The 24,249-nt window shown below is 41.4% G+C and overlaps 1 protein-coding gene across 1 annotated transcript in view; it reads left to right on the top strand.

The window, feature by feature from the left end:
* The first annotated feature begins 16,682 nt into the window (after window positions 1-16,682).
* Window positions 16,683-24,249, top strand: part of LOC117380209 (stAR-related lipid transfer protein 13-like) — a 67,922-nt gene continuing 60,355 nt past the window's right edge. The window contains exon 1 of the mRNA XM_055225910.1: window positions 16,683-16,946. Coding sequence (XP_055081885.1) covers window positions 16,820-16,946 — 127 coding nt within the window. The 5' untranslated portion in view covers window positions 16,683-16,819. The remainder of the gene's footprint in view (window positions 16,947-24,249) is intronic.

The raw sequence follows: 24,249 nt of genomic DNA, 5'->3' as shown, positions 1-24,249 counted from the left end.
AGAGCCAACCTTGGAGAGCACAGAGGAATTCTGATGGTAACTGCACTTCCTGACTCCCTGCATCCAGTTTCTCAATACATACACTTTTTTAAATGAGAGAACTGATTTTGAACAAACAAAATACCAATTTGCATATATTAAAGACAGGGTATAATGCAAAATCAACTTTTTGGAGCTTTCATGTTATACTGTTGTTCCCATGCATGTTTGTGTAATCTAGTAATCTCTCCCAGGCCCTATTTAAACCCTCCTTACAGTTAGCAGTAAGATTCTGTACAAGGCTCCACCCACAAGCCTACGTCACCCATGTTTCCACATGTAAATTCTCCATAAATATACAAAAACATGATATAAAACTAAACACCAACTTGACAAACCTGATGCAGTAGTTTCATTAGTGAGATGCATATTGATTATGTTGTGATTGCACTCTGAAGGGGGAGTGACTTAGCACAGAGAGCAAAGGGAGGGGGGACTCGGAGCGTCAAAAACAAAAGTGAAACTTATAAAACATGTTAATGTGTTGTTTTTGGGAAAATATAGCATTTTTTAACAATAGAGACACGCCTCAGCCAGGTGTGAACTCCTCCTCCGCTGATCAACTGCTCTGCACATCCTCCACTCTTCCACTCATCATCTGCTCCTCTGCTCATTCTCCTCTCATCTACTTTCTTCCACTTATCCTCCACTCCACTTCCTGACCTCCTCTATTCTCTGTTCTTCTTAGTAAACCCATAAATCCCATCTGCTTTTTCCCCTCAGTATCTCCACAGTTGTATCATGAGGTGAGAGTGAAAGTCTCCACACTGATAGAGGCAGGGCGTGCTGGCTGTTGGACACTTACAGCTCAAGTTTACTCTCTAAATCCTGAATATTTCCTCGAGAGACTGAAGTCCAGCTGCAAATACAGTTTTGGCCCGGCTGATGTCCGTTTCTGTTTTTGTTCTCCCAGAAACAAGGAAATGAAAGGTTCTGCCTTGATAGTGACTTTAAAGGGCCTGGACTGATCTGAACCATGAGTCAGGAACGTGTTTTAGCTTGAACTTTTAGCTTGAACTTTTAGCCCCGCCCACTTAGTCCTGTCTGCTGCTGTGACATGACATAGAAACAAGTGTCTGGGATAGTGTCAGGCAGCGGTTTCCTTCTCACATCTCTACTAGATAGACATGAACTGTATATATCAATGGACATAACTAACCTGTTAGCCACCACATTCCAAATAGGAAATGATCATGGGCACGCTTCCAGCTCTATCAACTCCAATTCACTTTACATTGAAAAACTGTGGTCCCTCCCTCTGTAACTGCTGCTGTCAGGCTCATCATTTTGGTCTTAAAATGTTTATATTAACACACTCTACATGATCCTGGACCCCAAGATATGAACATTAATAACAGACAAATCAGGTGCCTTCTTTCCCTGTGGTCGCTCCTCTTAGCATTAGCAACAGTCGACGGGACCTGGATTTCCTGTAGTTGGGACAAACTCTGTAACCACTGCATGGTACCATAGAACCACAGATAAGTGTAAACGATGAACTCTGTTCTGCTCGATAACAGATTTTAGGGAGGTGAGTTTCAAAACAGCACCTGATGTAAGGAGCATTTATGCAAGAACACATTCAAATCAGGTACAGGTCCTTTAAAAACCCTCAGTTTCTCTGTTTGCCTTTGTGTGGATATAAACAGCTCATCTTGGTTCACTGTCAAATATTATACTGATGTAAATGGGGCATCAGTTAAGCTGCTGAGATGTGTTTTGTTTTCTGCTGTTGTGAAGTTTCTGCCAGCCAGCTTGTAGTATTCATCTGAGCATGTTCAACAGGAACAACACTAGATTGTGCTGCACATGTCCATCTGGCCTACTTCAGTCTGCTCCAGGCTGACTCTCATTTCAAGAGCAATATAAGACCAGTGCAATAAAATGATACAGGAGCTCTGTTGTGGAATTTAAGGTAAAGAAAAGTAATAACAGCTCTGTGTAAAACGACAAACCATATCTGACTCACACACAAGAGTCTGTAGTCCTTCTGCTCCTCCCGCTCTGCTCCTGCCTCATCTCCCTTTGCTCTCACTCTACTCCTCCCTATTCTGCTCTTCCCTGCTCTGCTCTTCCCTGCTCTGCTCTTCCCTGCTCTGCTCTTCCCTGCTCTGCTCTTCCCTGCTCTGCTCTTCCCTGCTCTGCTCTTCCCTGCTCTGCTCTTCCCTGCTCTGCTCTTCCCTGCTCTGCTCTTCCCTGCTCTGCTCTTCCCTGCTCTGCTCCTCCCCTCCTCCCTGTTATCTTTCTCCTCCTTGTTCTTTGCTCCTAACTGCTCTGCTCCTCCATGCCTTGCTCCTCCCTGTTTTCTGCTCCTCACTGCTCCTCCCTGGTCTCTGCTCCTCCTCATTCTCTGCTCCTCCCTGTTCTCTGCTCCTCCTTTCTCTCCTCCTCCCTGTTCTCTGCTCTCCCTATGCTCCTCCCTGTCCTTTTCTCCTCTGCTCCTCCCTGCTCGTGGTATTTGTTGTTTATCTAAAGTGAGTCTTGTCTGTAAACAGTGTAAACAGGCACTTCCTGTATATTTCCTGGAGTTCATCTCCTTCTCTGCACAGGCTCACCTTAGGCCCACTGTGATCTATTGGTACTTTGTAGCTGATGTCATCAACATTCTCCGGGGGTGTGATGCTGACTGTAGGCACTACTTTGTCTGAGGCTTGTTAAGATTTTAATCTGAATTTTGTTTTAACACAATTTGACAATAAAAGAACTGAGTTAGTTGGAGTATAAGGTCGTATTCACACTAGCACTGGTTAGTACGCTTTAATCGAACTCTAGTTCTTTTGGCCACAAAGTCCGGTTCGTTTGGTCAGGTGTGAATGCGCAATCGAACTCTGATACGGTCCAAAAAAGCGAACTCTGGTCCGCCAAGCGGACCACAGGCCGCTCCAAAGACAGGAAGCGGATTACATGCAGAGCATTCTGGGTAAATAAAACCAAAACAAACACGGGTGCAAAGCTAGCGGAGCGGAGAAATGGCTCGTGGTCAGACGTGGAGTGAAGAGGAGGTAAAAGCCCTCATAGAAATATGGTCTGACGAAAATATATGTCAGTTACTCGTGACCACGCACAAAAACAACGAGGTTTATAAATTAACAAGTGAAAAAATGAAAGCAGTAGGATTCCCCTGCACTGTAGTGCAGTATCGGACAAAAGAAACAAAAAATGTAACATTTCCCCGCGGAAAAGAAGTTGCGTTGTATTGACCAATAGACGAGCGGCGTTTCTTCTTCATGGTTTTTTGTCTCGTTTCCTTCCATGGTTTTTGGTACAGTGCCACCACATGTGAAGGATTAGACAAGCTTCTCAAAAGGTTTGGTTCGTTTGACAAAAAGCAGTGTGAAAGCAAACTGCTCCAGTTGAAAATGTTAACAATGTTTCAATTTTGGTCCCGAATCGAACCGAGTCTGCTGGACTATTAGGTGTGAAAACGACCTAATAGGTGAACTGATTTGTGCTGTTAAACATGCCCCTTTCAAATAACATTACAGTCACAAGATAGCTAGCATTAGCCAACAGTTTTTCAGTTAGACACTCTCACCTTTTTTTTGAAAATCAAACGGAACCATGAACGCTCAAATTGACCACAGGCTCCTGAAAATGTGCTCTTTAAATCACTTTTGTTTTTTTTTCTTAACGATATTAAAATGTTTTTGACAGTGTGCATTGTGTCACCATAGTAACTGCTGAACATTCCGCCATAGACATACATGTAGAACACCCCCAGCCTGATGCCACCTCAAAAAATCAATAGGCCAGGTCCTGGGGCTGGATTTGGGCCTGTGTCTCACTTTACTTGCTCAAAACAACACTGTCAGCAGATGTCAGGAATGGTAGATTTAGCACATTTTGTATTTATGTTTACAATTGCATATATCATAAGAGTAGGGGGAGTGCTACTGGAGCTGTCTGTAAGTCCTTTCCTACCGGAAGCTAATACAGGAAGATGAACTAGATTTTGTTATATAGCTAAAATGATGCTAATGTAAAACATATTTGTGTCATGTCATGTCTGAGTAATATTGCTGAAGTTCATCTTTTTCATCAAGGGGGGTATTACACTGGGGTATTAACATTCAGTTGCTCCCCATGCTAAGTCATTCCCCGTTCAGAGCGCTATCACAACACAATCAGCGTGCATCCTACTAATGAAACTACTATGCATTGGATCAGGTGAAGTTGTAGTGTACAGTTTTATATCATGTTTTTGTATATTTATCTTACTACTAACTGAATAGGGCCCGGGAGAGATCACTAGATTATTTCCGGTATGTTTTTGACAAGGGAACAACATTATAACATGGTAGAAAGCTCCAAGAAGTTGATTTTGCAGAATATCCTCTCATTAAAAATGAAAGACTCTGTTCCACCAGCTGATGTTAAGAGGTCTCTCCAGTGATTCTATAGTCTTTCACTTTTTTCACTTTTTTGTTAAATTTTCAATTTCTGAATTTCTTTTTATTTTCTTTAAAGTTGACATTGCGACAAATTATTTTTAGCTATAACAGAAACATGACTGTACATTTTGAAAGTGATTGTGATACAGAGCAAAGCTGTGATCTCTAATGTAAACTCCTCTGTGTGGTGAGCGGTTTACCATGCACTACCACAGACCCCGCCCCTCCACAAACCACACCCCCTGGCCCATCACAAGCCCCACCCCCTCCTCCACCATCCCACACAGACCGGCCCATTACATGCTTTGTCCTTCAGAGAGACAATGCTGACGTACGCCTGTCATGGCGACTTTACCTCTGCCCGTGAACTTTGACCCCCAAAAGCCCTCCCCTCCAAACGTGTCCTAGGTACCCCTAAACTGAAGTGACATGCATGTAACATATTCTCAACTCTGCAACATGCATGAATATAGATTTTTGTGAAACAGAATTCTTCTTGTGAAACTGAGCACAGCTGACAGATTTACTCATGGGATTGAGAGCATTTGTATGGCGACATAATTTTGGAACTTTTAACCATGCTTGTGTAAGTAAAACTTCTTGGCCAATTCACTGTCTTGTCCTTTCCCTTCACTTTTATCAAACTAATTCCCTTTTATATAGCACAAAAGGTGAGATTACGATGCTAAAAGTACCATACAGTCTAAAGTTGCACTATGGAACTTTTCTGGTAGAGGGCTGACCATATGTTGTTGTTCCACAGTATAGAATTAAACGTATCTATCCCCGTAGTGATGTCATCAGGCCAATGTACAGGTCAGATCCGCAGAGAGGTGAGCTTGTTGATAATAAGGTATGACGTTTTTGAAGTATGTTTGAACAATAAAAACTCCTGCAATGACACAAACAGATGGATACTTTTAATGCCATACACAGTCAATGCCTCCTCAGCCTCTCGATCTCCTCTTTTAGACCTCCCACAAGAGACTCTATACTTCTTTACACTGCTGTTGTTTCTATCTATTTCTAAGAACCAATGTTTCATCTCATAAATATGCAAAGCCTCTAAACTGACTTGTGTCTGAAGTCTCTCCTGGTTGAATACTAATGAAATGAAACAACTTTTTTCCATTCATAATAAACTAGTGCTGATCTCTTTAAGCGATAACACATATTCAGACATGTGCAGTGTCTAACGCAGAGGTGTGGGCAGTTTTGGTTTAGAACTACAGTGGCTATGGTCCACTCTTGACATAGTCTGGTTTTAGACCCGGTTTAGATCTGATCGTATGCCCAAAGGCAGTGATTAGACTAGCCAAACTACAGTGGGGCAAAAAAGTATTTAGTCAGCCACCAATTGTGCAAGTTCTCCCACTGAAAAAGGTCAGAGATGCCTGTAATTTTCATCATAAGTACACTTCAACTATGAGAGACAAAATGAGAAAAAAAATCCAGAAAATCACATTGTGGGATTTTTAAAGAATTGATTTGCAAATTATGGTGGAAAATAAATATTTGATCAATAACAAAAGTTCATCTCAATACTTTGTTATATACCTGTCGAATCACCGCAGTGGTAGAGCAACTTTAACAACTTTTACCTGAGGGAGAAACACCAGATGACCCGTATTGGTAACCCATTTAAAACCCTTTTACCTCCCAAGGTTGGATCCGGACCAGCTAAGAAAAGTGCAAGAAAGTGTGAAGACTTACCTTACGAAGATTTAGTCCCCGGCGAGTCGATCTGTCAACTACTAAACTTTTGGTCTAGCTAAAAGTAGAGGAGATCAAGTGTTGGGACAGAAATGAGATGTAGTCAGTAAATGCCTTTTTTGTGTGTTTATTGCCAAATGAGGTTCAAAGGGGCTACAAATTGAGGCACGTTCAATATGACGCTGGATTGGCATGAGATTTGAGCCTAAACGTCTCGAGACACGGCCCTCATGTGACTAGAAGATAGGCAATTCAGATGAACCCCCAAGTGGTAAGGTCCCCAGCGGACTACTATTCTACCACCCAGAATCCAACCCTGAGATGGGGTAGCCAGCGCAGACGCTCAAACTAGTCCCACTTTCTAGCCACGCCGTGAGTGGACAGGCGGGTCACGCAACAATACCAGACTTGTCAGAGACTGAACGACCTACCGCCCAGTCGAGGCAACACGGAAGATATCAGTGAGTGAGATACGTATTGTCCCCACATCAAAAAGATCTCCGTGGCTCTTAAAACGAGTACAGCTTATATACAGTTACAAGGGACTTTCCAAATCTCAAGAACCAATCAATTTTTGACTGTCAACATGGCCTGACTACAAAGTACTTCCCCTGACTACAAATATGGGTTTTAGGGGCTTTCCAAGTTTCCAAATATGGTCAGTTCCTGTGCACTGTGAAGTTGCACCTGCGCAGATGTGCCCTGAACTTGTCTTGAACTTAACTGAACTTTTGAACTTGGTTTTATCTTTAATTTAGAACAAATTTGAGCCTTTAATTCAATGTCAGCTATAGCCAGCCTAGTTCACATTGTCAAATATTGATTTTACAATCATCACCTTGTTATTACAAGCACAAGCAAAATTTAAACATAAAAGTTAAATTCATCAAAAAATATTAAAAGGCATTTTGGTTATATGATAATATGCCATTAAATCCTTAACCATCAAATTACTACTTAAATGCATCATTAAATCAAAAGCAAGCTATAAATGCAATATTACGGGTACAATAAGGCAAATTCATAAACTAGCAGAATTAGCACATAAGATTCTTTTGGTCAAACATTCTTTAACAAATTGAGTAGCTTAGGCACCTTGTTCAGTAGCATTATTACTCGCTTTTACCATAGCTGTACTTTAATAATCATAACATCATTAGCAAGTCAAATATAAGAATAAAAACAAAGCTAACCAAATACACATTTAATAAATGAGTCTATATTTAGCAGATTGGTATAAGTAAATCGGTAAATCGGTCTAATTCACTTCATAACTTCAGCATAATATTTTAGTTACCTTAAGCATTATTAGAGCAGTGTGACGTCACGTTCACGCACCCTTTGGCGACCCCTGCTGGGATCCTTCAACAATACCCTTTGTTGGCAATGACAGAGGTCTTTTCTGTAAGTTTTCTGTAATGTACATTCACACCGGAGCATCAAGAACACATTGGACCCCTCTAGTTGGACGCCTTTGCATTTTAGGGCAGAAACCTCCCACGCATGTCATGGACGCTCTGGACGCCAGAGTCCATGACTCTGCTGGAGCATAGTCTCTGACTGGTTGGGGCTGCGCATCAAATGCCAAAAGTGCCTGGATGCTCAAGACGTGCCGCATCAACAGCAGATTCGTGGCACCCTGACACTTGAAGACGCAGTGCAAAAACAGAGGACGCGCATCCACCATAGACTTTGCATGTGAACTTGATGCCCCTGACGCGCCAGTGTGAACTCACCATTATTCTCCACAAGGTTTTCACACACTGTTGCTGGTAGTTTGGTCTATTCCTCCATGCAGATCTACTCTAGAGCAGTGATGTTTTCGGGCTGTCGCTGGGCAACACGGACTTTCTACTCCCTCCAAAGATTTTCTATGGGGTTGAGATCTGGAGACTGGCTAGGGCCCTCCAGGACCTTGAAATGCTCCTTACGAAGTCACTCCATTGGGGCAGTGTGTTTGGGATCATTGTCATGCTGAAAGACCCAGCCACATTTCATCTTCAATGCCCTTGCTGATGGAAGGAGGTTTTCACTCAAAATCTTGTGATACATGGCCCCATTCATTCTTTCCTTTACATGTATCAGCCGTCCTGGTCCCTTTGCAGAAAAACAGCCCCAAAGCATGATGTTTCCACCCCCATACTTCACAGTAGGTATGGTGTTCTTTGGATGAAACTCTGCATTCTTTCTGCTCCAAACACAAGAAGTTGAGTTTTTACCAAAAAGTTATATTTTGGTTTCATCTGACCATATGACATTCTCCCAATTCTCTTCTGGATAATCCAAATGCTCTCAAGCAAACTTCAGACTGGACATGTACTGGCTTAAGCAGGAGGACACGTCTGGCACTGCACTTCAGTTGTTACTTTGGTCCCAGCTCTCTGCAGGTCATTCACTAGGTCCCCCAGTGTGGGCCTAGGATTTTTGGTCACTGTTCTTGTGATCATTTTGACCCCATGGGGTAAGATCTTGCGTGGAGCCCCAGACCGAGGGAGATTATCGGTGCTCTTGTATGTCTTCCATTTTCTAATAACTGCTCCCATAGTTGATTTCTTCACACCAAGCTGCTTACCCATTGCAGATTCACTCTTCCCAGCCTGGTGCAGGTCTACAATTTTGTTTCTGGTGTCCTTTGACAGGTCTTTGGTCTTAGCCATAGTAGAGTTTGGAGTCTCACTGTTTGAGGTTGTGGACAGGTGTCTTTTATACTGAACGAGTCCAAACAGGTGCCATTACTACAGGTAATGAATGGAGGACAGAGGAGCCTCTTAAAGAAGAAGTTACAGGTCTGTGAGAGCCTGAAATCTTGTTTGTAGGTGACCAAATACTTATTTTAACGAGCAATTTACCAGTTAATTCATTAAAAATCCTACAATGTGATTTTCTGGGTTCTTTCCCCCCATTCTGTCATCTCTCATAGTTGAATTGCACTTATGATGAAAATTACAGGCCTCTCTGTAAGTGGGAGAACTTGCACAATTGGTGGCTGACTAAATACTTTTTTGCCCCATTGTATAAGCAGCTCTTCAGGCTGTCTGCATCTTATTTAAAAGTGTTTTATTGTCCAATAATCAGGAAGTGTGCGGTTGACATGCTAGGTGTTGTTAGCAATACTGTGATGGAAAGTATGTGATGGAGTGTTGTGAAAAGCATGCATAAACTTATCTTGGTAAATATTTAGGATGTTCAGAATGCATAAGGCAAGTGAGAATAACTCTGGACCACTGCATCCATCCATCCATCCATCCATCCATCCATTTTTCTTCCGCTTATCCGGGGTCGGGTCGCGGGGGCAGCAGTCTAAGCAGGGACTCCCAGACCACTGCAAACTGCTTAAAATGACCTAGTTCTGTTTTTTATGTTTTTAAAATCAGGTACAGAGCCTTCAAGAACCAGTGCTCTGAAGCAACCAAAATAGTCAAATTTGGATTATCCCCAAAGCCTTTCTCCTCCTCATCTCCTCCAGTCCACACGTGAGCTTGCTGTGGAAAACTACAAGGGAAGGGAACGCCAAGGGAATATATGGTCAGGAAATTGACAGCACATGCCTGGACCCAGCCTTCAGGGGGCGGTGGTGGAGTGGTCGTTATGGATGGGGGGGTTGTTATGGGGGAGAAGAAGGAAAGCCTCGGGAATAGCCACAGTGTTGTGCTTCAGGCTAGCACTGTGACCCAAACACACAGTTATCACGGTCACATCTGGGAATTTCCTTTTTAAGAATTATGGAGCGTAATTCACATAGACAGCAGCCATGGAATGTGGCCGGACCAGCGCAAGTACTACAAGTAACAAGTACAAGTGTTCATTAAGAAGCTGAGAGCAGATGAGGAGTAAATGATTTTGTTGTTTAATATAAAAGTATAAAACTGCAGTGCACATGGCAGGTTTTTATGATATTCTAATTATTCCTTCATTTTCGATGGTAAAATAATCTGCATCTAATTATAAAGTTGTTAAGTGTGATGTCACTTCCAGGTCCAAGGCGTGTGAGCTGAATGAAAATATAGGGACAAAAATCACAAATCTTAAGATAGCCTTAGCGGTGACCGGCAGTTAGTGAGATATACATAGTGGTGATTTAATTTAATATGTAATTATGATATTCTTTACATATATGGTACAACTTGTGGTTACGCATACACTTCTGAAGGCTGTTTGTCTCTTCTTTAAGCTAGAAAAAGCTCGAAATCAGCTGTGAAGTTGCCGATTGGACCCTGTAAGAATGTTCATTTCTGGTGTATGCGTCAAAGTGGACCCGAGTCTGAAACTTTAAGCCTCATTTTCACTAATAAATGCAAAAAAAATTAAGACAAGCCAGAATTAGTTTAGTGTTTATTGTTTATGCTAGCTTTAGCTTTAGCCTCGTCTCACAGCCCCACAACCTTGGAATACTAAATGTCTTTTTGTGATTCACTGAGATCAACCTTAAGACAGGATAATCCAAGTACGATTTTGATTTTTAAAGTTTTTTTTATTAGTTATATTGAGGTGACATTTGCTGTTCATGTAGCAGAGCCCTGGACCTTGAGCAGTTTAATGCAGTGGAAACACTCAGGGTCCGCACCGTCCAGTACCAGCCCTATGGAAATAAGGCTATAAAGTCAGAAGGGTTAAATGAGTTTCGCACAGTGAACAATAAAGCAACAGACTCTACAGAAAGGATGAGAGCGCGTGTGTGTCTGTATCAGTGTGTGTGTGTGTGGGGGGGGGGGGGCATGTGTGTGTGTCGGGGGTGTGTGTGTGTGTGTCAGTGTGCTTGTGTCTGTATCTGTGTGTGTGTCTGTGTCTGTGCATGTGTGTCTGTATCAGTGCATGTGTGTGTGCTTGTATCTGTGTGTGTGTGTGTGTGTGTGTGTGTGTGTGTGTGTGTGTGTGTGTGTGTGTGTGCATAAGCGTGTCTGTGTGCATGTGTCTGTATCAATGTGTGTGTGTGTGTCTGTATCAGTGTGGGGGTGCGTGTGTGTGTGTGTCTGTCTGTATCAGAGAGAGTGTGTGTGTATGTGTGTGTGTGCATGTGTGCCAGTATGTGTGTGTCTGTATCAGTGCATGTGTGTGAAGGAGGCTCTTCTGGTCAACAGAGCGTTATCTTCGTGAGCTCCCATACAACAGCAGGAACTCACAGTCCTGTCCTTGAGTCTGAGTAACAGTGTATTCTATGTATTCTCTGTAACAGTAGTATTAGCACGAGTTTAAAGTAGTGCGCACTGCTAATTGTAAATACTTTAAAAGCCAGTAGTGACATCATCACTTAACAACTCCATAAAGCGTCTGTATCGTAAGACTGGTGTGCTGTTAGCATTACAGTGACAGCAAAACTTGGCTCTGGTCTCTGAGATTCATCGTGGTGAATAATTAGGATGCTCAGAATGCCCTAGGAAACCACTGCAAACAGTTTAAAATTAACTAGTTCTGTTTTTCATATTTTAAAGATTAAATCAATCCTTGCCTTTGCAATAAGGCTAACAACAAGCATGTGAATAGCACATCAGCATGACTTTGTTTGCAGACTATAAAAACACTTTGTAAATAGATATAGGCAGCACACAAAGGTCTCAATTTGACCCTAAGAACTTTAATATATATATGTGGGTCAAACAATTTTACTTTATTGCATGCTTATTCCACCAGATGCCCTTCCTGCTGCAACACTCCATCGGACAGGGAGTACACAGTGGCACTACCCTGATGTGTGGGTTATTAAGCAGTTATTTGCCCACAGTGGCAGAACTCTGGGAACCTGAATGTCCAAGCGTGTCTATAAATGTCCACTTCACAACTGACCTCTGAGGAACTGAGAAACACAAAGACGAAGAATAGAGATATAGATTACATTACAAAGGCATGTACCTTTTTTACTGTCTTAAAAATGTGAAAAAGAGAACTAGTTCATTTTAAACCTCATTTCCATTTCCTCATTTACCATATGCATTCTGAGCATCCTAATTATTCACCAAGATGAGTTTATAAGCACTTTCCACAGCTCTCAGAGACCAGAGAGAATTTTTGCTGTGACGGTAAAGCTATCAACAAATAGCATGCACTTCCTGAAAAATCTGAGGGTTTATTTTTAACATAGTTTGAGTAAGCAAAAATATACAAATATAAACAGTTAAAATATGGATTCAATTGTTTCTGTTGAACAAAATTCAGCTCAAATCCGTATCAAAATTGCTACATGTGAAAGCTTTATTAGATCTCATAATCTATGCAAATACTTTTGCTTTTTATTCTTTAAGTACATTTTTAAACAGATTCTCTAATACTTTTACTTAGTAGATTATTTCATGTGATTCTTGTACATTTATTTTAGGGTTGTGTTGTTTTGGGCACCTAAGCCATTTACACCTCAGCCTTAGCCTTTAGCCTTAGACATGTGGACAGAGGTCAAAGGTCATATAGGGCTCCTCACAGCTGACAGAGAAGGCAGTGTCTGTGTCTGGACTCTCTGTTTGAAGTCTGCATACTCCTGGTGTTATTCTGGTTCTCTTTCTAAGAACCTTGGCCCCCTACTTTTCACAAAGGCGGAACTCTAAATTGGACAAACTAATGTAAAGTTTGGGCCACACTGACTTTATCAAAGAGAAAGTGTAATTTTATAAAGCTAGTCACCTACAAGACAAGTGGTGATGTTTACATGTAATTTTATAAATGTCACATACTAGACGAGTGGTGATGTTTACATGTGATTTTATAAATGTCACGTACTAGATGAATGGTGATGTTTACATGTGAATTTATAAAGGTCACATACTAGACAAGTGCTGGTGTTTAAATGGAATTTTATGAAGGCCACAAACTAGATGGGTGTTGCTTACATGTGTTTGTGTTTTTTAAAGGTCATATAATAGAGTATTCTCCCTCTGACAATAATTTTAACAGTAAATTGTGTTATCATGACATGCCTAGAATTCAGTGATTTCAAAAGCCATCATATTCAATAAAGATCAGTCCTACCATTTTTACTGAAAGTGCATTATTGGCACCTGTGTCTCTGCTTCCTCTTCTTTGGTGTGGACAACAGAGCAAACCATTATTGAGAGGGGGAGGGGTGTGATCCATGACATGTAGATTTGTATTTGTCAAAAAATTACTATTACATTTATTCCAGTTATGTTTAACAGTAAGTACTGCTAAGTAGAATACATGTCAAAGTTCAAATTAAAGTACAAAAATTCTGATCTTCCTGGGCCCTGGCTGTGTCAAACACCCACAGAGATGGGTTATCAAAAGTAATATGAAAAAACAAACAGAAAAAACAGAACTAAAGTGATCATCTGCCAGGTCAGGATTGGCAAATACATTGATCACTCTATAGTGTCAGAATACTTTTGAATGAATGAAGGTTTAGCATCTTAAAATCTGCACTGGTTTAACATTAAACTAACTGAAAATTCTATGTGAACACAATCCTGATTTAACACTTCAGGATCATCATAACAATTTCACTTTTTAAATGCAATAGGCTCTTTGCACAGTAGCATTCTAGCTAGCTCATTGTGTCTCAGAGCTAACAGTCAATTAAATTAAAATGAATTAAAATAAAAACAGTCAATTATTTTAAATGTAAACTACCTCAGTCTGTGGTAGTCTACATATTTTAATATTTATTTAATATGTATTATGCCTCAAAATTGGCATTAGCATTAGCATTGAGACACAAATATGTATCTTTCTTAACACAGAAGTCCTTTGCCCCTTGGTGAAGTATTCATTTTATTTGTGCAGTGTTTAACATGTTGTCAGTGACATCCAGTCCACTGCCTCATCTTTAATATTTATTCATTTTAGCGTGACTCTGCAAAAACCTCATAGAGACAGAACTGGACAGGAAGTAGTGATGCTAACAGTGAGGTTGACGGGAGCTGTTAAAAAATACTGTACTGTAAAATACTGTCTAGTTCTAAAATAAAGACCGCCTAAATGATGACATCCGCTGTTTGAGCATGCCTCTACGCCTCCTTCCCTCTCCCCTAACACCCCTGCCCCTCCTGTCCTCTCCCCTGATGCCCCTACATCTCCTGCCCTCTCCCCTGACGCTCCTGCCCCTCCTGCCCTCTTCAATGACGCTCCTGCCCATCCTGTGCTCTCTCCTGACCCCCCTGCCCTCTCCCCTAACGTGATGAGCAGATCTTGGGTGTCTGACTCAGCATCCCCCTCCTGGAACTCTCGGGTCAAACTTCTTCAGATCACCATCTCAGGCTGAGCTCATCAGAAATGTGCCCCAAAATAGAGCCTCGGAGCCCCCTTCCTTTGAGCCTCTGATCCCCTGGTTCTGGGTACTTTTTAGACCAAGCTGCCTGGGGAAATGTGGTAGAATGTGCTGGTGGAAAGTATTTTGTTACTTTAAAGTATATAATTTTACATTTATTAAAGTTTTGAAATATTTTTACATTCCTTTGCATTTTTTAAAGTCATACTCAAAAGTGTGCTGTGTGTTTAAACCCAGAAATCTGAACACCACCTCGTAACTTTTTTGCCAAAAGTACCTTTTTTCATTTTGGATGTTTTACAAAGAAAAAGATTAGTCTTTATGGTGAGGGAGCTTGCATCTCCACAAACCTGACTCTTATTTGACCTGGAGGAGAGCCTCTTCCTGCATCGTTCCATAGAAATGTTGTTCCTTTGGCTATAATCTTCCACAGTATGGCATTAAACGCATCTATCTCCGTGGAGAATATTCAAAGTACGGTTTTATCTTTCTATGTGTGTAGAATTGTGCAGATGACATGTTATCTCCAAAAAGTTACTGTTTTTAAATGTATGAACAATTTGACAATTTTAATGGCTCTGGTGAAGGTGTGAAAACATCAAGAAAGAAATATTGTGCTTTTTATAATTGCAATATTGACCTAAAATGACTTCCTGTTGAAGACTGCGCACCCATCATTCAAACTGCAATACTATTACAGTATTGTTGGGTCCTCTCTCTACATTTGGAGCATAGAGTACCTAGCTGGAGGACCATTTTAGTTTGAATGGAAAAACCAAAACACTGAAATGAAAACCACATGCAGGTACTGCACAAAATCAAACCTTTGATCCTCCTGCCATGAAGTGACTGTTGCTGTATAACTACTCCACAAAACAAGTAAACACACTTGTTATAAAGCCACACTCTTACATAATAAATGACCGGGGTTATGAATTACAGCCTGTTTGACTTTGTACACAGACTCATGTTGGCCACAAAAGCCAATGGACTGAACTGGCTCTCATTAGACAATGGATTCAGCTTCCAGACAGTCTGAAATTGTCTGTAGATTTGAATAATTTTACTAGAATTTTGAAAAAAGTGCATTTTAGATCAAATGTGTTGACATTAGCCTAGTTAATATGTGCTGTTCTGTATTCACTGCACATAATGCTTTTTTTTGTTTGTTTTTTTTGTTTTTTTTTATGTTGGTGTGGGCTGTAGGAAATATCATGTATTGGACACGTGGACATTTTTATTGCATTTTATTGCTAATGTTAATAGCCTTATTATGTAAATGTGTATTTTTAATGTGTGGTTACCTGCCCAGGGACTGCAGGTGGAAAGTAGCAGTAGCTAAATCTGGTATAAATCATCTTTTCCTTTGTAGGATTAATGAATTTGTACATGGTTCCTGACAATTAAAGAAGAGTGAAAGAAAGAGAGAAAGAAAGAAAGATGTCCTCTTAATTTTTTTGTCTAAAATCTGGAAAAACATATGTCCAGACTTGTCCAGTGTCATCTGAGCAAGGTGGTACTTCAAAGTACTTCAAAAACTGCAGTAAATGGGGATCTGAAGTAGTCTGCAGGCTGTGGTGCATTTAAGGACATATTGTATCTGATGCCATCCTCTTGATTGTCACTTACTATACTTGTGTTAAACTGCACTATGCAGACAGCACTTTCTCGTCTCTATAGAGATGTTATTGCTTTGCCTGGAATTTTCCACAATAGGGCATTTATTACAAAACAAATACCTTGGAAACCATGCATTCTTACTGTGAACGGTGAATCGCTTCTCCACAGATCTAACCTGTACATTGGCCAAGTGACATCACTTGCTAGAGATAAGATGAGTCTAATGGCATACTGTGAAATATTGTCTCCATGGAGAGTAGTAACATTTCCAGATTTTTAAATGGTCGGCTGTGGATCAAGGTTTATTTGTTTATGGATAAACAGATCAGCAAATAATCCAGGCATCATAATAAGGGTTTGGAACTGCTGACCCAAGTTGGGCAGTTTTGGTTTAACTGAATGTAAGTAGCCTCTGTTATTCTGGTTAGCTTGTCATTCATGGTAGTAGACATGTTTATCTACTGAACTTTAACCATGTTATGTTCGTTTATAACCTAAAACAGCGCATTTCCAAGCTCCTCTGCATGGTGTAACTATTTGACGTTTCCCTGCTGCTCGCCTCTTTTCCCACTGTCCCTAAACGCGTCCGTGTGCCGTGGAGCTGTCTGCGTGCGTCTGTCCACACACGCGCTCACCGTCCACGCACACACATCTGCGACTCACCCTCTGCGCTTTTACTACCTAACTTTTTTGCAAATTTTCTGTTTTACCGCTCCACACGAAGGGAATATTGTCAACATGTCCGCGCGTCTGGAGTGGTCACGCTTGGATCCAAAGTGACCCTCTCCGTGCGTAATTTGGAGACCTTGGATTGGTATTTGGTTATGTTCGAGCGCACGGTTTCGCCATGACTTCCAAACGGGACTCGGTTGCTAAACTCAAGCTCCGCCGCTCGTTCAGTGAGCACTTGCGAAGTTCAACCTCCAAAGCCTGGGGTTTAATCTGGAGGAATGTCCGGGAGCGGAGGCTTGCAGGTGAGTGCACGACAGAAGCCCGCTGAAGGGAGTCGCTGACCCGGTTTGAGACGCGCTGAAGTTAGGGGTGAGATGTGGGGAGACGGTGGGGCATTTGAAAGCGTATTGTGTCCATGGCATTTTGAATAGCTGCTTAAAACGTGCTTATAGTGTATTTCGAGTTGGAATGCACCTGCAATCCATCATATTGACGTTAACATGGGGACTAGTTAGGTTTAAGGATTATGTCATTGAGAGCAGTGGTTGACATAACGGATTGCCTTATTTGTCACAGGAGGGCGCTATCCATCAGTGTTTTTCCCCACTACCTTGGAAAACGTTTGATTTCACAATATTGGCTTTGAGTTCATTTTTTATTTGAATGTTTTTGATCACGAAAGTTGAGTGTGATAAATAATTCTTGGTTCGTTGACCTGAGTTAGGTTTGGTCCTGTTCTAGTCCTGGTTTAGTCCTGGTCTTGTCCAGAGGTGGGTAGCAGTGGTGGAATGTAACAAAATAAAAGGAGCAAAGTACAGTACTTAAGTACAAATTTGAGATATCTGTATTTGTCTTAAGTACATTTTAAGTGTATACTTTTCATTTTTACTTCACTATATTTGAGAGTAGGTATCTGTACTTTCTACTCCACAACATTTTTTTAACTGGACTGAACAGTAAAAGTCGTTTTTATTATTGTCTGAGACCTGCTAAAACGCTGAGGGTTTATTTTTAACTCGTTCATAATTTGAACAAACAAAAATATACAAATAAAAACGACTGATTGAATTGTTTCTGTTTAGCACAAATCTTTATCAAAATCACTCATTCACTCATTTGAAGCTTTTTTAATAGATCCTAAAACTACTACTACTACTACTACTACTACTACTACTACTACTACTACTACTAACTACTAATTTACTCTTTAAGTAAAGTTTTACACTTTAATAGCACTTTAATACTTTTACTTTAATAGATTTTTTCATGTGATACTTTTACATGAATATTTTATGTTCTGGTATCTGTACTTTTACTTAAGTAACAAAATTGAGTAGTTCTGCCACTGGTGGGGCATTACTGGTACTGGTTACATTTTCTTAAGCAACTTTTTGAGGAAATTGTACTTTTCAGAGTACTTTTCTGGCTGCATACTTTCACTCCTACTTGAATAATATTTGTATTAAAGTAACAGTACTCTTACATGAGTCAAAGTTGTGGTTCCTCTTCCTACTGTGAGTGACTTGAGCTTTGTGTTGACAATATGAAATAATTTGAACATTTTTGCTGCTCGTTCAGATATGATTTAGTTTGGCTCATTTTTTCTGTCTCTTTCAAATGCCACATTTTGTGACTTATTTCATGTTTTGTCACATTCTCCAAAATTATAAAATCAGATGTAGACCTGGTTTAGTCCTGGTTTAGTCTTGGTTTAGTTCTGGTTTGATCTTGGTTTAGTCTCTGAGATCTCTACTCTGAATGGCTGGTAAGATCCAGTCCACATTCTTAAGTCATGTTACTTAAGGAAATATTAACTGATATGTAAATGCACGGTGACACAATGGGGCTACACACAGTACTGCAGATAGTACTGCAGACAGAACTGCACGCAGTACTACAGACAGTACTCAAGACAGTACTCATTAATGACATGTTCAAAATGCACTCTCAGTCTAACATGCTTACAGGAGCTGTGCAGCCAGGGGGCGCTTTTAATGTTTTTAAAACTGAACTAGAGTCACAGCTGACCCTGCCTTTTGTCCTGTGTTTTTTCTCATAAGAATACATCAGCCTGTGGTGTTATCAGGGACATTTGAACATGTTTACATGTTTACCTTGTATTTGGGGACACAGATCAGTTGTGATTAGGCTGTTTTGAGTTTGACTAGGTCTGCTGCAGCAAACAAAGTCACCACCAGGGTCAGTGTTTCCTGTGTGATATCAGAGTCCAGTATTACTAGTGCTAAGAGCATTTCAAGGCCAAAGTCTGAGTGTGGAGTGGACCAGAGAAGGACACACCGATCCAGCTTCTTCTGTACTGATACTGATGTTGGTATTTTGGCTTTAAGCATCTGCCGATACTTGATATCGATATCATCAATACCAGAGACTGAAAACAGCATTTGTTTACTTTAAACATAAACAGCATAAGGTTAAACATGACCCAAATGTGTTTTTTTCTGTTGTTTATAATTTAAAGTAACTACAGAACAGCTTTGTAAAAATACTAGTTTAATAACACCATGAAAATGTTCAATATCAACACTGATATCCGATGCCAGTATCGTATTGGTGCATCTCTAAACACCCATGCAAGAGACAGTTCATATCCAGTGTTTCCCACTCATACAGGAGACTATGGCACTCCCCACAGTCTAAAATAATCCCCCAGAATCTAAAATAAACTGGACTTTTTTGGCATTAAGGATGGGACCAGATCTCGTGCCTCAAGATCTTGCAAGACAAAATTGCCCACACATGTGGAAAATGAGCTGGTGAGAGTTTGTTTACATTTGAACTGGACAAAAAAGTTCTAAAGAGTTCAACCTCCTTAAGAGCTCCAAAACACAGCGCTATAGTGACAACAAAAGTATGAAATAGAATAAATACAAAATGAGGCCAAAATTGTAAACTGGAGTGGACCATTTATTTATCACAAATCTTGAAAAATCTGGCCTCTTGCCGTTCTCATGGTCTTATCTCGTGTCTCATGTCTCACGTCTTGTGTCTCGTGGTCCCAGTCTTGTGTCTTGTGGTCCCAGTCATGTCTTGTGGTCCCAGTCGTGTGTCTCCTGGTATCAGTTTCGTGTTTCGTGGTCCCATTCTCGTGGGTCGTGGTCCCAGTAGTGTGTATCATGGTCCTAGTCACGTGTCTCGTAGTCCCAGTCTCATGTCTCATGGCCCCTATTTCGTGTCTCGCGCCTTATGTCTCACCCCAACATGGCATCACAGAACAGACTCATTGTGACATTTAAAGCTCACTCCACAAACTGAAGGAGATTATTCAAATAAAAAAAGGCAAGGCAAGGCAAGGCAAGTTTATTTGTATAGCACAATTCGTACACAAGGTAATTCAAAGTGCTTTACAGAATAAGAAAGACATTAAAATCACACAAATCAAACATAAATAATCACAAATAATCATCATAAAATCAACATTAAAAGAGAAGAGTGCAGAATAAAAACCTGTCAGTCATATGCACAGCTAAACAGAACTGTTTTGAGTCTGGATTTAAACATTGTCAAAGTAGAGGCCTGTCTCACATCTTCAGGAAGACTGTTCCAAGTTTTAGCTGCATAAAATTTAAACGCTGATTCCCCATGTTTAGTCCTGACTCTGGGCACCAGCAGGAGGCCGGTCCCTGAAGTCCTCAAATTGCGAGATGGTTCATATGGCACTAACATGTCGGAGATATACTTTGGACTTAGGCCATGGAGAGACTTATACACAAGCAGAGCTGCTTTAAAGTCTATTCTTTGAGCTACAGGAAGCCAGTGCAGAGACCTGAGCACAGGACTTATGTGCTCATACTTCCTGGTTCTAGTCAGGACCCGAGCAGCAGTGTTCTGGATGTACTGCAGCTGTGTTAAGGCTCGTTTGGAGAGGCCAGTGAGCAGGCCGTTACAGTAGTCTAACCTACTGGAGACAAATGCATGGATAAGTCTCTCTAAGTCTGGCTTTGACAGTATACCTTTGATTTTTGCAATGTTTTTTAGATGGTAAAAAGCTGCAGATGTTATTGATTTGATGTGGCTGTTAAAGTTCAAGTCTGAGTCTATTATTACCCCTAGATTTCTAGCCTGATTTGAAGGTTTTAGAGAGAGAGACTGGAGGTGACTGCTGACACTTTCTCTATGTTTCTGTGGGCCAAAGATGATAACTTCAGTCTTGTCTGAGTTTAGCAGAAGAAAGTTGTTTTGCATCCACACACTGATCTGTTGGATGCAGTGGCAGAGTGAATCCACTGGTCCATATTCACCTGCTGCTAGTGAGACATAGATCTGAGTGTCATCTGCATAGTTGTGGTAAGACACATTATTGCTGCGTATTAACTGGCCTAATGGCAGCATGTAGAGATTGAACAGCAGGGGTCCCAGGATTGAACCCTGGGGCACCCCACAGGTCAGGGACATTTTATCTGATATACATTTTCCAATTTCAACAAAGTACTCCCTGTTTTCTAAATAGGACTTGAACCAGTTTAGTGCCGTACCAGAGATGCCCACCCAGTCCTCCAGTCTCTGTAAGAGGATCCCATGATCAACAGTGTCAAAAGCAGCACTCAGATCTAACAGGATCAAGACTGAGACTTTGCCTGCATCAGTGTTCAGGCGGATGTCATTTGTCACCTTGATAAGAGCAGTCTCAGTGCTGTGGTGGGGTCTAAAACCTGATTGGAAAACATCAAAGGAGTTGTTCATTTCAAGGAAGTTAATAAGCTGTTGGTAAACAACTTTTTCAAGGACTTTGCCTAAAAATGGCAGATTTGAGATTGGTCGATAATTGTTCAATATTGTGGCATCAAGACTGCTCTTCTTTAGGAGAGGCTTGATAACCGCAGTTTTCAAAGCACTTGGGAATGTTCCAGATTGAAGTGACATATTAACTATGTGAGTGAGTGGTGACAGCAAACTGTTGAGCACAGACTTTAAAAATTTGGTGGGTAACACATCGAGGCAGCATGTAGATGAACTCAGACTGGTGACAATCTCTTGGACAGTTTTATCAGTTACAGGTGTAAAGTGAGTCAGCTCTAAGTGTCTAGGTGGGTGCTGGGTTGTTATTTGTGTTGTGGAATTTATGGCAAAAAACATTTGTGCCGCTGTAGTCTTAACCAAATCTATGGTAAACTCTGAAGTCTCTAAAGTCCTTATAGACACTCTGTTACTGTTACTTAAATATTTTGTACTCTTTTGTCATGAGGAAATTGCAAAAATAAACTCTAGGTTTTCTCATATAGTATCAGTATTTTAAAATAATTAGATTGCAGGACAGGGGTTAGAGAATGGGGAGTCCTGCATATGCACTCCAGCTCTACCCCTCATGATGTTTTCCTGGTGCTTCACCTCAGACTGAGCACGTGCAGACAGAACACTCGTCTGGTTATAAATACTCCGTCTGTCAGAGTACACGCCATGACCTCACTGCTGTCACAAATACTGCAGTCTGACCCCTCACCCCCTCTCTCTCTTTTTTCTCCACTCTCTCTCTCTTTCCTCTTTCATTCAGTTCCCTCACTCTCTCCTCTTTCTCCCCGTTCCCTCTCTCTCCTCTTTCTCCCTCCTCCATCTCTCTCTCCTCTTTCTTTCTCTTTCTCTCCTCTTTCCCCCTCCCTCTCTCTCCTCTTTCTCTCCCTTCCCTCTCTCTCCTCTTTCTTCCCCTCCATCTCTCTCTTTTCTCTTACCCGTCTCTCCTCTTTCTCTCTCTTTCTCTCCTCTTCTCCCCTTCCCGCCCTCTCTCCTCTTCCTCCCTCCCTCTCTCTCCTCTTTCTCCCCCTCCCTCTCTCTACTCTTTCTTCTCTCCTCCCTCTCTCATTCTCTCTGTCACGTCTTTCTCTCTCCTCTTTCTCTCTCTCCTCTTTCTCCCTTCTTTTCCTCCCCTTCCCTTTCTCTCCCCCATTCCCCCTTTGCAACCATCTCTCTTGTCCCCCTCCTCTCTTCTTCCCCCTGACTCCTCTCTTCCTCCCCTCCTCTCTTCTCTTGCCCTCACTTCTGTCCTTTTCCACTCTTCTTCCTGTGTGTGCAGCTGGTGAAATTGCAGTTGGAGGACACTGGACCAGACCAGAGCATGTCCAGACCTGCTCTGACCACAGCCTCCTGCCCCTCCTCCTCTGTCCATCCTCTGTCTCTCCTCCACCCCTCCTCTGTTCTCTGTTCCTCCTCTGTTCCCCCTCCTCTGTTCCTCCTCCTATGTCTCTCCTCCTATGTCTCTCCTCCTCTATACTTCCTCTGTACCTCCTCCTCTGCCCCTCCTCCTCTGCCCCTCCTCTGTTCCTCTTCCTCTGTTCCCCCTCCTCTGTTCCTCCTCCTCTATACTTTCTCTGTACTTCCTCCTCTGCCCCTCCTCTGTTCCTCCTTCTCTGTTCCCCATCCTCTGTTCCTCCTCCTCTATTCCTCCTCGTCTGTTCCTCCTCCTCTGTCTCTCCTCCTCCAGGTGAAGAAGGTCAGAGCGACCGAAATGTTGTATGGAATAAAATTGCATTAAGAGTGAGACAGTGTGCGGGAGTTTTTCTTTAATTTTTAGACAAGTGCTTCACCTCCTACGCACCTGTCGCCCAGTCGGGTGTGCGGAGTTCACACAGAAAATTTTTTTCAAGATGCCATTTTGTCAGTCTACCCCATTTTCACGTCAGTTGGTACACAGCCACTGTGACATAAGCAGTTCCTTCTCCAATATCTGGTGATACTCGTAGGATTCGGCAACGTCACATAAACATTTTAGTCAGCTCGCACTGGGCACTGCAGCTTTCTAACGTGGAAGTCAGTGTTGAAGTTGTTGAATCTTGTGATTTAAAATGTATAAACTATAACATAATGATCCATGGGTGTCAGAGATTATAATTATAGAGAGACAAGTACAAGTACAATAGGGCTGATTTAAAGGGACTGTACCCGATATTCTAAAATAAGATAGAGTCTTAAGGTCAAAATGAGACCTCTGTGTGCTGTCTGCATTTGATTTTAAAATGGTTTTATTGTCTGAGAATCAGGAAGTTACCAAGGTAGTTGTTGCATGGCAAAACTCTGCTGGTCTCTGAGATTTGTGAAAAACCCTTATAAACTCATCATGGTGAATAATTAGGATGCTCTGAATGCATAAGGTAAGTGAGGAATAACTTTGGCCCACTGCAAACTGTTTAAAATGATCTAGTTCTGTTTTTCATGTAAAAATCAGGTAGAGAGCCTTTAAAAGTGATTTAACAGACAGATTGTAACTGGATAGCTCTGATGCATTCATTTGTCTAGATGAAGAACAAGGAAGAACAAGTATGAATTAACTTTTTCATTCAAACTCAGACAGAAGACGGTTCAACAGGTTTGGCTGCTCTGATTATGAGGTTTGCTGTGGGTTCACTCTAGAGCTGGTTTAGCCCTGGGTTTAGACTTGTTTTAGCCCTAATTTTGTCTTGGTTTAGTCATGATTTAGTCCATGGTCCAGGTTTGGTTGCTGTTAGTGTACCGCTGGTTTAGCCCGGGTTAAATCCTGTTTTACACTCAGTTTATCCCTGGTTTAGTCCTGATGTAGTCCAGGATAAACCCTCGTTTAGCCCTGGCTTAGTCCAAGTTAAGTCCAGGTGTGGTCAAGCAGAGCTTCGCTCAACTTTA

Source organism: Periophthalmus magnuspinnatus, chromosome 13, assembly GCF_009829125.3.
Source record: "Periophthalmus magnuspinnatus isolate fPerMag1 chromosome 13, fPerMag1.2.pri, whole genome shotgun sequence".
In the NCBI taxonomy this organism is placed as follows: Eukaryota; Metazoa; Chordata; class Actinopteri; order Gobiiformes; family Gobiidae; genus Periophthalmus; species Periophthalmus magnuspinnatus.
This window is presented reverse-complemented; position numbering and strand designations above follow the sequence as displayed.